The 13,753-nt window shown below is 41.9% G+C and overlaps 1 protein-coding gene across 1 annotated transcript in view; it reads left to right on the top strand.

The window, feature by feature from the left end:
* Positions 1-13,502, top strand: part of mpped2a (metallophosphoesterase domain containing 2a) — a 78,915-nt gene extending 65,413 nt beyond the window's left edge. Inside the window, exons 5-7 of the mRNA XM_062422197.1 lie at positions 10,850-10,965; positions 12,158-12,271; positions 13,368-13,502. Of these exons, the coding sequence (XP_062278181.1) occupies positions 10,850-10,965; positions 12,158-12,271; positions 13,368-13,486 (349 nt within the window). The 3' untranslated portion in view covers positions 13,487-13,502. The remainder of the gene's footprint in view (positions 1-10,849; positions 10,966-12,157; positions 12,272-13,367) is intronic.
* Positions 13,503-13,753: the final 251 nt, after the last annotated feature.

Genomic DNA, 13,753 nt, shown 5'->3' with positions numbered 1-13,753 from the left:
ACCTTCCAAGAAAAAGAACCTGTGCTTCTCGGATCTCTTGTAAATACGCTTTGTGTTCTAACGGGAAGTGATTTTTAAATTAACATAACTATTTTTTTTTTAATTTCTTGGTTTATATTTTATGGGTGTGTGTCTCTGCAGCTCCTTTTGTACACGGTGCCTTGTGTGTCTTGTTTTGTCTCTGTTCCGGCTCTTTGTATACAAACCAGTCAGACTAACAATGCCAAGTTGCGTCCTTTCCTGTGCCTATTGTTGCCACGGCGTTTCTGTGCCCTTGCTAACATCCACACGTTGTAAGGTCGAGACAATAGCCACAGACAGAGTGCCATGTATCTGCACTGGCTTGACCCTGTGGCCCTTCCTGTTGCCTTTAATACTCCCCTCCCCTCTCCCCCCCGACCTTTAACCTCTGCAGCAAAGACCAGTCTGCCTGTCGTGTCGGGACATGGCAGGGTGTGCTCCCCGCGCCTTTTGACAGGAGTCTGTGAAAACCTGCTGCTTTCTTTCTCGTAATCCTCTGGAGGAGAGTAATTCCACCCTGCAGAATAAACAAATAGCAGCATAATCAAAGCTGTAATGTCATGCAGCAGCTTGCACTGCGCTTTGTTAATGCTGCTAGTTTAATCTTCATCTGACTGATCAGGAAAGCCAAGTAGAGTAATTAGGAACAAAGCTAAGGTAGTTTTATATTAGGAAGCAGTTAATATTAGTGATTTATAAAGCGTAGGTTGCAGGGATTCTAATGCTAGTGATTTTCTACTTATAATTTGAAATGTTACTAAAGTCACGGATGTTTTTACGACTAAAATTGAAGCTTTTTAGTGAGGCTGAAATCTGAAATTACTCTTAAAGCATGAGTCCTCATTAGTAGTCATTATTTGTTAGCTACTTTTAACATTGCATGATGGGATACATAGAGTCTAGGGCTGACTTCCACTGGATCTGTGGGGCCGATGCCAACACCAATATCGATATATCGGCCGATAATCTTATATATACAGAATATGTACATAAAAAGCACATTTTTTGCAATGTGGTTGTCAAACACATAAAGATAAAGATATGTAATGGGAATTATAAATCACTATAAATAATAACACAAAAATATATACGTATGCATTAAACTTGTGTATATACATAAAATGCTGCATATATAACTTTAAAATGTCGTGTTAAGTGATCTTTAATACAAACCTTTGTTTAAATTCTTGAATCCATAGCATGACATTCATTAGTGATGGAGCATTTCAGTCATAGACCTTCATCAGATGTCAAATGTACAACATGAAACAACAACGTGCTTATTCTGGAGACACAGGCTGCAACAACCAATTAAAAAAAAAAAAGGAATCAAATCACAAACACCTGAGAAAATCGGAAGACACAGTTATAAAGTTGCTTTAATGCACATTTTGTAAGAAGCTCAAGAAAGAAAGGATGTGTCTTAAAGGGAGGTCATTATAAACTATATGTGATTTGTTATTTTTTAAAAACATCACAAGAAGAAGAAGAAAGTGATGGTCCAACACAACCTTGTCATTGATCTCTATATCGGTATCAACAACCGCTCCGACCTCCAGCGGGTTTTTTAAATTATAAGGATTAAAGCTTTTATGCTTTTATCTACATCAGAAGTTATGCATGTATCAGTGCACATGTCTAGAAGACCGGAGATGAGGTTCAAAAGAGAGCAATTCTGCATCTCTGTGCAAAAATATTTAAATTCAGGGAAGGAAGGCTAACAGGGTTGAATTCATGTCAAAGCATCTCAGTTTGGGTTTTTTTTTTGGCTTATTGTTTTATTCCTCTTTCTATTAAAATTCTGTTTGTGGTTGAAAAGTAGGAAACCTTCAGCGTCTGGCCTGAATTGGCAAAATGACTCTCAGAGGCCAAAACACACAATGGTCCCTTTTAATCATTTCCTTTCATCCCATATCTGTTCTCTGTATTGTATGTCATAAATGAAAGTTTGACATGTTCAAACAGCTTTTTCAATTTTTTGTATTTTTTTTTTTTTTTTTCAATTAAGTTGCAGACCTGGAGCGGTAGTCTTTGTGCTGAGGAAGAAAAGCAGTAAGAGGGTACAGCTTTGAAACAGCCTCAAAGACACACCTGTGTAACGAAGTGCGTCTATTCGATTTTCAGATCACCTTGTCCTGTTTAAAATGAGTAGAGAAAAGGCCGCAGCCCTGGTTCTTGGAGCGGAGCTGGGAAATGAAACCTTGCCTGTCAGTTATTGTCACAGAGGAAAGCTCACTTATTTCCCAGATATATTATCCTCCTGGCCTCCCTTCACTCTGCTCTGCCTCCCCTGTTCCACATTGTTCTCCAGGATCAAGTTCATAAAGGTTGGGGCTGGAGGAGGGTAATGGGACCCTTGTCCCTGTGTCTCAGGGCAGGTTGAATAGGTCTCGGCCCCTGCCCCCAGCCCCCACAGAGGCTCTCTGAATAGTACCCAGATTCTCCCTCTCTTTATTAGTCTGGTCTCTGGTTTCTGCAGACCTGCCTGGCATCCTGACAGATCCATATTTCAAAGTGTTTAGATTCCATGTTCACATGTAGACGCATCCGTGTTCCCATAACTACTCCCTGCTCCTCCTAAATCCCACCTGCCACATCCACAGGAAGAGAGACACACCAGGAACAGAGTAGTTTAGTGCCACTGAGACCTCGACTGCTTCACACACATAGCCTTCAGACATACATCATTCATCCTGTTGGCATAAAAACAACATAGCAAATGAATTATCAGTGATTCTCCCTCAGCTTTACGCAGCTTTATAGTGAGTTTCAGCTCATTGTTCAACTGTCTAGCTGCAATTTTACCATTTGGGTTCACTCTCATCGCTCTCATAGTGTTGTTTTCAGCCGCAGCAGGCAGCTGTTTTATAGAAGAAGCTCTAAAAAGCCCACTGTGCTCTACCTGCTCAGCAACAAATGGTAAACATGGGGTTAGACATTTGAGGGTGATACAATTATCACAAGTTTAAAAAAGAACACCTCTAAAACTATGTTGGCCTACATTCGTTTTTAGAATAAACACAAACATGTGACGCCTTTAAAATTAGTCGCTGGTGTTGTGATGAAGATGCTGTGTTGAAAAATAAGCCGAAAACTACATTTTGAAATATGAATTTGACTTGAAAGTAAATTATTATCAAAGTAATGTTATCTAAAAGCACATGTGAGACTCAATATGTTAAATAGAGATGAAACAACAAGTTAATCAGCAACAATTTTAATATTAATTTTAAGTAGAAATGTCACATATTGTCTTGTTGCAGCTTGTGAGACTTTTTTTTGGGTTTAAACACTTTTGACTTATCTTCTCTGCACACAAACACACGTACAGTAAAAAAAAAAAATATATATATATATATATATATGCTGTATGCATACTGTAAGTCACGCTCTTCCAGACAGACAGATTCAGTTACTGTAGTCTTTGATGGCTTTGATGTCCGTGCTAATCCAGTGTATCTCCGGCTGCAAAGACTGTGTGTGTGTGTGTGTGTGTGTGTGTGTGTGTGTGTGTGTGTGTGTGTGTGTGTGTGTGTGTGTGTGTGTGTGTGTGTGTGTGTGTGTGTGTGTGTGTGTGTGTGTGTGTGTGTGTGTGTGTGTGTTGCAGTGAGGGGGGGGTAGTGGTTAAAAAGGAAGTCTCTTAGATGTAATGATGGCAGGGGATACACTCTGAACCTCCCTGCTCTCATTTGATTTCTTGTTACACTGTTTGGCTCTTGCCCTTTTTGCTTTATTTCTTTCTTTATTTCCTCCACTCTGCTTCTCTGTCTTCACACTCACTCACACAGAAACACACACACACACATAGACACACACACACACACACAGACCTGTATGTAGTGAAGTGCTGGAAGCTGCCAGGTCATCGAGAGCAGCTGTGTTTGCTATGAATCGTCTGCTGGCTGATGCAGCGGTTGTTTTACATTAGCGGCCTGCAGGTCAAACTGCAGCTGGCTGCATCTCAGCGTGTAGACGAACCCTAGGGAAAGTGTGAAAGTGTGTGTGTGTTTGTGTTTGTGTGCACCAACCCGTCCCCATGGTTGTAGCCTTTCCTAAGCGGGCTAAGTCTGGTGGCTAACCCTTAGCGCCTCGGCATTTGGCAGCATGGCTGCAGCGAGATTAATCCATTCCACACTCCATCAGTCACTAGGCACAGGTTATTAGTGCTGGGGCAGAGCAGAGCACATACACACACACTTACACACACATACACACACTCACACATACGGCCCCTTCACCCTTGTGACTTCGCCTTCTACCTCGTCCCCAAAGTTTGTAAAGGTGGCCTTGGTGTTGAGAGGCCATTTGTCAAAACCCAGCCAGAGTCTCCACTTGGCTCCTTTTAATAAGGCTACCTGGGCTCTGGGATTACACACACACACACACACACACATACATACGAACACACGTGCACACACAGGGCATGCACTCTGCTTTGCACATACTCATACAGCTCTGAATGTCAGGTGGTGCGTCCCGCGGGGCTTATGAAAGTCCCATTAACATGGCCCTCCTCATTGGTTCTGACAGGTTGATCAATTAGACCCCTCCCCCCACTGACCTCGGGGCCGCTCTGACTCAGAGGTCAGACACGATGGATCGCTGGACCTGCACACACACACACACACACACACACTCCCTCTCTCTCTCTCGTTATCTCTGAGCCAGTCACGGTGCAGCTTGTTCGTCCCGTCGTGTGTTCAGCGCCGGGCTGATATCCCAGGGTGCAGCTGTTCTCTGGCTTTTAGCCGGAGGATCATACTTTACCTGAGACATGTTTCGATCTTATCTCACAACCAAAACACACACACACACACACAGACACACAAAGTGCTCTGTCTGTAATGTGGGGTGTTGAGAGAGAGCTGAAAGCTGAAATGAAACTTGAACTTTTGGGTATTTTCCCTGATCGAAGAAAACCTCACAAAAAATGCAAATAACTAAACATCCAGCCTTGAAACTTGAAAATGAAGCAGAGTTCTTGTTTTTTTGAATATTTCTGTTTTTAGCACCTTTAAAAAAAAAAAAAAAAAGACAGTTTGCCATAAACTGTAAACCATTGTAGGTTAAACATCACATCTGGATCAGTGGTGAGTTAAGAGGCTGCAGTTAGTTTGTAATAACAGCAGGACGGAGGCTGAAGAAGGCAGTTTCAGTCCAACCTGGAATCAACCAAGATAGAAAACTACTGTATAGACACTTATTTACAGAAAGCAAATACACTTAACAGCTTTCCTGAAGGTTTAAACTTCTAATAGTACGTGCTTCAGTGGGTCTCAGTCTGTCTTAGAAGCTAGAAGTAGACCTGACATCAGGACTTTGGCCCTTTGTTATTACTTTTATAAGGTCCTACTTGAGGGTAAATCCAGTTTTAGTGATGAGATTAAGTTAAATGGGTGTTTTTGGTTGTTTCTGGGTCTTATTTTCATACTTCTGGTTCTCATTTCTGTTGATTAATAGCACTGCTTCATTACTGACATTTGGTTGCATTGAGTTACAGCGGAAAGATCTCAAGAGTATCTCACTGAGAGATTATTACCAACATTTCCTCCAGAGATATTAGCATGCTGCTTTGAAAGAGCCGACGAACCCACCGTGATCTAAACCCAACATGTCTCATAGTCGTATTGTATTCTGGTCTATTTCCTGCCGCTCTGACTGAGGAAATTGTTCTGTGCGGCTCGCCTATGATAAATATCTTCTTATCTGATTATTGAACATGAAGAAGCTTCTCGTCTGAAAATTGACACTAAACCTGTAGTGTACAAGTTTTATTTCATTCATACTTTTTTTTCCTAATGGAAATATCTGAAGATTGCATCACATTTTCTATAATTACCTAGCTATAGCATCGTCAGATCTCCTTAAAATTCACCCATTTCATTCAATAACACTCTCTAAAGGATCAATCTGTGTATATTTGACGCCTTTTGATCTTTCATTTTGTGCCAGCATGAAGCCAGATGTCTAGTTTTACTCAAGAAACATAAAATCTGACAGGCAGACCGTCATGAAGCGCGTTCATCCTTCTGAGCAGATTAACATTTTAATCAGCCTTTGCTGTCACACCACCACAGGACAAAATTAACATTTATGTTACCGGTAAGGCTTTAGAGTCGAACCTTGACTATGTTCAATTGCAAGGAATTAAATCATCAGCATATAATTGAATCTGTCTCAATAAATGAACATAACAATGTCTCAGGGACTTCAATAAGGCTTTTGAGTTTTAGGCTGAAGGTTAGGGTTCAAGTTTCTGGCTCAGGGAATGAATGCAGTCATTAGAGGACGTTCGCTGCTGTAGATACACAAACACACACACACACACGTTTAGCAGCCTGAGTGTTTGTTGTTGGGTTTGTACTGCTGCAGAAAAGGCCAGCAGAGGTCTCATCTGTGTTTTGAATGAGACACAACAATAGGTGGCTGAGAGTCTGCTCTGTACCTGTGTTTGGTAAACAGTCGGCTCTGCACAGGGTAAATGGAGGTGTGAGTGTGTGTGTGTGTGTGTGTGATGAAAGAGGTTGACCTGAGTTTGTTAAGCAGGAGGAGGAGGAAAAAAAGCATCTTCTGGGGCCGACCACTGAATAAACAGCAGGTCAGACGGAGGAGAAAGAGAAGGGTTGAAAATCTTTAACCCGAGAGCAGTTTAAGATCATTATTATTTAATTCTTCAATAAGAAATATCTTGACTAGAAAAATACACACACGAGAGAGAGAGATGAAACTGCACGTGTTCTCCATGAAGACACAGAGTCAGATGGTTCATGAAAGCCACAGAATATGAATTTAGCAAATGGGGTAGTTACGTAACCGCCAGGTGTAAAACGAGACCACGTTAAACAACAGCCACATACTTACTGATGGTTGATATGTTCAGGGAACTGATAAAACCTGTTAATGTGCAGAATCTGAGCAATTATCCCCACATTAAAGGAACATTAAAATGACTTTTATCAATCGATTGATCATCATTCATATCAATAGGGTAGAATTTCATCTTATTATTCATCTAATTTAAGCTCTGTTGTCTTTAATTTCCTTTAATTTTGAAAGATTAAAGCAGATTTTGGTAAATTAGTAAAACAGCCAGAGATGCAACTAATGATTATTCTCATTATAGTTCAATTTGATGATTATTTTATTGATTAATTGGTTGGTTGGTTGATAAAATGGTGAAAAAGGTTGCTCAGTTTCCTAAAGCGCAGTCTTCGAATGTGTTGTTTTGTCCTAAACAGCAGTAACACTTCTTTAAAAAAAAAAAAAGACGATCTGGTCGATCAACCAATCGTTACAGCTCCGAACGCGACACAAAAACATTGGAGATCCTTTTTGTCTGTTCCAGCTGATCCGGCGAGGTGTAAAATATCAGGTTAAAATGATCCATTAAGTGAGGGAGGAGCTAGATTAAAAGGTGTAATGAGATGAGTGAAGCGTTCAGTTTCTGTGTGTGTGTGTGTTTGTGTGTGTCTGTGTGCGTGCATGTGTGTGGTATCATAGCACTGTCGAGGGACCCGGTTGAGAGGAAGCTCGGGGGAGCAGAGGGGTTAAGAGCGGTGTCACGCCCAGTGAGACGCGGCGCGGCCGTCCTAATGATGTCCACCAGCCTAATTGAATATTGACGTTCTGCACAGGAGGCCTAAATGGCTTCTGTCTGCCTCACCTCCGCAACCGCCAGCGGCTCAGGGCTGCACATTTTTAACCTGTTTCCATCGTTTTGATTCCTAAAGGGGGGCGCGATCGTTAAATGTCCCCGTTACCATGGTTACCGCCCGTTTTGTTCCCATGTGTGGTGGGTTGTTTCGTTTGATGTGTGCTTGTAGGGAACGAGTGATGTTTGATTCTTTTTCAGCAAGTTTTCTTGTTGATGACTTTCCTCCCTGAACATTAACGCCTCTTTTTGTCTGGAGTCAGCACAATAATCCCCCCCCCCCCCCCCTCAAAAAAAAGGGTTTTTACCACACAACTCCTCTGTCTCTCTCTTTCTGTCTTTCTTTTTCTTCCCCCGATCGTCACCTCCTTCCATCGTTTCACTTCTTTGCTTTTTTTTAAAATTCCTGCGACATCGTTTTACTTCCCACTGCGCCTGTACATCCAGACGCTTCTCCTTTGTTGCCACGGCGACGTGCTCCAGATGGCGAGTGTCAAGGCAAAGACTGGGCTCCCGAATGTTGTCTGATCACAGCGCGCGCACACACACGCACATACACACACACACATCGGTTTACATATATACACACACACAAACACACACTCACACTGAGAGCAGACTGAGACACTGGCAGCAGTACATTCTGTTCAACACTCACATCCCACTCAGATGCTGGTGGACGTGCACTCTGTCCGCAACTCTCACACACACACACACACACACACACACACACAGAGAGCCGTACAGTATAATAAAAACCTGTGTCACATCCACACAGGAAACAATCTCTCCTTTATGTGACTGCAATGTCATTAATCTTGGCGGAGGTTAACAAATGCACTTGCGTGGAAGGTATATTTCATAGGCAGGCAGACGACAATGGGGGCCATTGTGGCGTCGAGGCTGCAGCACCCGCTCTGCATTCAGTCAGGACCCCTTTTTTTTTATTTTTTGGTCCGCTCCGGATCCATGGCTCATGTCAGAGTGGTATGGGGGTCATGTTTCATCCCCCCCACTACCCAGATGAATGTGTTTATGCGGGAGAAAACATGTGAAACACGGACAGAATTCAGCGTTCCAGCTGTTTGTTTATTTTTGTTACAAGAAACCACGTATTTTTTTTTTTTTTTTTTGAATCAAGAGGGGGGAGGGGGGTAAATGCGTTCAGCCATTTCTCAAAGTTTGGCTTTGTCGCTATTAGTCAAAAGCAAAGCCAGGCGAATACCCTGCCGCTGCTTTCTGTGCGCACGGGCCAGCTCTGCTCTGATTCACCGCTTTCTAAGTTTTCTCCACATCACAGCCGCCGCGGCACTATTTCCATCCGAGAAGTGGCCAGTCCTTCCACAGTAATCCATTAGACTTCCATTAGCTCCGATTTGTGTGATTAGTTCTAATTAATCAGTTCGGTCTGTGGCCTTCACTCCCCCGCACACTCCTCATATTTCATTTTTAACCTCATTTCTCAGCTCTCCACCGAGCGAGATGAACGAGCGAGCACGAGAGCGAGCAAGCGCGAGAAAATCAAAGAGTGAGCTTCAGGTCTGCCCGTCAGCTGCTCTTTGTGTCCGATTGCACTTAAAACACTCGATACTGTTACCAGAGCTCAGACTTGCTTTATAATGCACTTTTCTCTCACAGTGTGTCTTATTTTCAGCAGAGGAACTTTTTAAAAACCTTTTTCGAGCCTCCTCGGGTTCTGGTTTGCCTTACTCGGCCCTCCTGTGTAACAGCGAGTATTGATTAGAGCCGGAGCGTCCATCCCTCACTTGTAACAAAGCCTATTGATGTTCGTGGAGCACTGATTTCCCCCACGGTCAAATACTATACGCAGCAACACCATCGCTAAGTGACTGGAGGCTGCTCCGACTGTCCCAGAGTTACACGGGAGCCCAAATCATCGTTTCATCATCAGCGACGTTCTGCCGAAAACCTCAAATTAGAATTAAAAGATTTTTTTTTCTTTTTTCTTTTTCGGTGGGTGTGTTGCAGCAGGTCAGCGTATATACTGAGGTATTATGTGATAATCATCTATCTTCCTTTCCTCTGTTGTCAGCCTTCTACTGCCATTACCACTATTGTGATAAATGAAGGCTCAATTTATCAACCAGCCTCTACTCAATTTCTTTTTCTCCCCTCAGTTTCCCCGCCCCCGCTCCCATATCTAACCTCTGCACGCTTCGCTTTATTTCTTCATCTGTTTTCACCCCCCTCACCACCACCTCCATCATCCATCCATCCATCCATCCATCCATCCATCCATCCTTCTTTCCCACTCAGCCAGATCGAGGCTTTCTTTGTGTCTGCTGGGGAAGGTTGAGATGCTGCCTGTCACCCCGGAGCTGCACACTCCGATCCAGGCTGCCGGAGGTGGCCCGGCTACTGTCAATCAATCTGTAGCCCGGGTAGCAGAGGGGATGGGGGGGGGGGGTGGAGGGGGTTGACACATGACGGGGCTCCCTACTGTTTAGAAATTCGCTCCCTTTTTCATTGATTTTTTTTTTTTTTGGCTTCAAAAATGAATCAAACTTGATTGAGACTCTTTTTTGAATTGAAAGTCTCTCTCCTGGTGCATCAAATCAAGCGCTCCCATTTATACTTGCATACAAATTTATAGGTCAGGTTTCACTTATTTGAAGCTGAAAGTACACAGAAGAAAGAAACGACTTAATCGAAGTTTGAAAAGTAAAACTTGAACATGTTTAACTGCAATTAAACAGTTTTTCCATAGATGGATGAAAAGTCTAAACCTGCGTCTTGAACAAAAGGTTCATTATTGTCATCTCAGCGTGCAGCCAGAGCTGAAACGATGCGTCAATTAATTGATTAGTCGAGCAAAGGAAGATTAATGGATAACTATTTTGAGTTATTTTTCAAGCAAAATCTATCAAAGTCTAGCTTCTCACTTACTGATTTGCAGATTTTCTTCATCTTATGTGATAGTAAATTCATATAATTTGATGATTTTGGACATTGAGAGTATTACTGGTTTTTCACTTTTTCAACATTATACACAGAATTCTTGTACAAGAATACTGATTTTTCAATTAATAGAGAAAATATAGTAATATAGTAATGTGGATTTCAGAGTGATTTCAGTTTTATGGAGGAGTAATCACGGTGGAATTTGTCTCCAGAGCGAATGTTAATGTGATCCCTCTCTCTCTCCGGTCTCTGCAGGACTCCGTGGTTTAACGGCTGGGGGTTCAACCTGCCTCGGGGTCAGTCTCTGCTGGATAAATGGAACCTCGTCCCCGAAGGCATCGACATCCTGATGACCCACGGACCTCCGCTCGGTGAGTCCAATTAACCAATCACAGCTCCCTCATCACCATACCTAATTAGGTTATACCTCATTATTTAAAAATGTGTGTGAATGTACTGGAGGCGTCTTAGCAGGCCATGAAGGTGTGTGTGTGTGTGTGTACGTTATAATGAAGTACAAACACTGTTTCAATCAAAACCCAACAGTATTAGGATTTAACACCCTGAACGCATCATGATTCAATATTTGTTTGTTTATGAAATAGAAAATATATATTGTTTGGTTTTAGACTGATTTAGTTTCCCTTCTGGTTGTTTTTTCCCCCAGTTGTTTTGTGTGGTTTTTTTGGATGGGGGTTGAGGGGGTTTGCGCTCTCCATCTGGCTTTATTGAGTGATTTCCTTCTTTCTCGCCTACGGAGGGTTGCTGCTGCGGCCGTTTGATTGCATGGAAACTCGATTTTGCACCAGTGTGACAGACGTTGCAAACGAGGAGAGAGACCATGGGAGAGCAGAGCAGAGCTTGTTGGGGGGAGGGGGCGGCTCAGTGTGTATGTATGTATGTAGGGTGGCTCTCGAAAACTGGAAGAGACTAAATGAAGAGGGAAGATAAGAAAAAAGAAAAAAAAATCAGGGCTGCAAGACTGTGCAAGAAATATCAAGAACAGGTTTCAGTCACATTCATAATGCATTAGACCAAAATATATAATAATATGTGCCGCAGCGTGTTTTGATTGATGAACAGTTACTCCTCCTCCTCCTCCTGCAGCAGGTGTAAGAACAAAAACCCATCTTGACGCCCCTCAGTTTTATTTATAAAGCCTGAAGTATCAGAAGAATCCGGATTTTATTCGAAGCCGATCCAATGAGAAGAATTTAAATCAAAATGGCTAAAATTTACCAACAAAGCGACTTAATGTGTGTTTCCATGTAAAAATGAGTTAAAGCCGCCTTATTACAATAACTAAACTTCACTGGACTTCAGGAAATAAAATATGTTCCGATTTTTGCTCTTAACGCTGAAGTTTGTCAAATTTCAGCTTCACAGTTTTACATTGCAGATAATCTGTGAGGTTTGACTGCAGGTCATGTGTTCCCATTTTTACATTCAAAGCTCATTATTGATCCAGCATGATGATAAAAACTGATAAACCTCATTAACTGACTCAGACTAATTTAAAAATAACTAATCTGTGTGTGTGCGTGTGTGTGTGTGTGTTTGTAGGTTTTCGAGACTGGGTTCCTAAAGAGCTGCAGAGGGTCGGCTGCGTGGAGCTGCTCAACACGGTCCAGAAGAGGGTGCGACCCAAACTTCACGCCTTTGGAGGCATTCACGAAGGTACACTTCAGACTTCAGTCAGAGGCGTCTTTTCAAACCTCTTTTTTTTTTTTAACACATCTGTAAACCCGTTGAGGCCAATCAGATATGTTCTTCCTTCTTCCACTATCTTTAAACTTAAGTATAAATATATAAAAGGACTTTTATATCTTTTGTTTGAAGATTGGAGGTAAGGCTCGGTATCAGTACTCAATACCTTTAAGGGTCGACCGCAATAAATCAGTACCAAGTAGTACCCTAACCCTTCAGTAAAACAATACCTGTAATCAATCCTTTTTGCACCCAGAACTAGAAAATATGACTAATTGTACGGACTTGCTCTCAGCCAATCAATGCAAGCATTCTTCGATTTAATGCGACATGTGATTGTCCCACTGTATATAACAAATATTAACAATTTGAAGACTTTCAAATGCATTTGTGTAAAAATCTTATCATTTAGATGTGTAGGAGTGATGACATTTTAGGCAATTTAATGCTATTTAATGGGTATCGGATGAAGTACTCAGTTGGTATCGGTATCACTTTAACGGTACTTGGATTGGTGCTGGTATTGTAGTTTATACCCAGCCCTACATACTAGTACATTTATCTGAATCTAGTAATTTAAGCACTTCAAATTAAGTAATGTGTCACATTAGATAATTGTGCATTCATCTGTAGGCATCAAGCACTAAAGAACCTTTCAAATGTAGTTTTATTACTCTGTCGACTGCAGTATTATCAGAGTTGACTGTTGGATCGAAAACATCTCGTTACATAAAACAGTTTTAAGAGATATCAGAAGTGACAGTTTTGCATTTTTTTTCGCCAAAATCTGATGTATATCTTTGTGTTTAAGCCCAAAAATCTTAAATTAAACGGTCTTAAAACCAGTAAGGTTTTAATGTCGAGTGGAGAAAATGGAAAGGAGGTGATAAATGAACACTATTACTTTGTGGGAAATTATTTAAGTGAAGTCAAGGGTATGAATCACCAAACTGAAGGAACAATATAAGTAAGTTGAGCACAATAATCTATCAAAGACTTTCCTCCCGACTCCACAGTTTGTAGATATTGACGTTGAGGTAATTCTGTGTGTATTCCCCTTCTTCAGGTTACGGGATTATGACAGACGGCTTCACGACGTTCATCAACGCGTCGACCTGCACCGTCAGCTTCCAGCCCACCAACCCCCCCATTGTGTTCGACCTGCCCAACCCCTCCAGCTCCTGAGACCTAGAGGACACGGGAGAAGGGGCGGGTGGGTGGGGGGGCGGGGTTGCAGGATAAACTACTTTTTTTCTATAAATATGTCGAGTTAAAAAAAGAAGGAAAAAAAAAGAAAAAAAATTCTAAGTGTTTCTTTGCAAAACTTTTGGTCTTCTCCAAGCTGTTGTTGAGATTGAGAAGATTTGGAGTCGTGGGGGGTTTCAAGGGGGGTTGAGTTTGTTTGGTGGGGGTTAAAGGAGAATACCGGTGGTGTATTATTTTTTAAGGTTT

The sequence above is a fragment of the Scomber scombrus genome, chromosome 1, assembly GCF_963691925.1.
Source record: "Scomber scombrus chromosome 1, fScoSco1.1, whole genome shotgun sequence".
Classification (NCBI taxonomy): domain Eukaryota; kingdom Metazoa; phylum Chordata; class Actinopteri; order Scombriformes; family Scombridae; genus Scomber; species Scomber scombrus.
The sequence above is the reverse complement of the archived record's forward strand: the minus strand, read 5'-3'. Positions and strand labels throughout refer to the sequence as shown.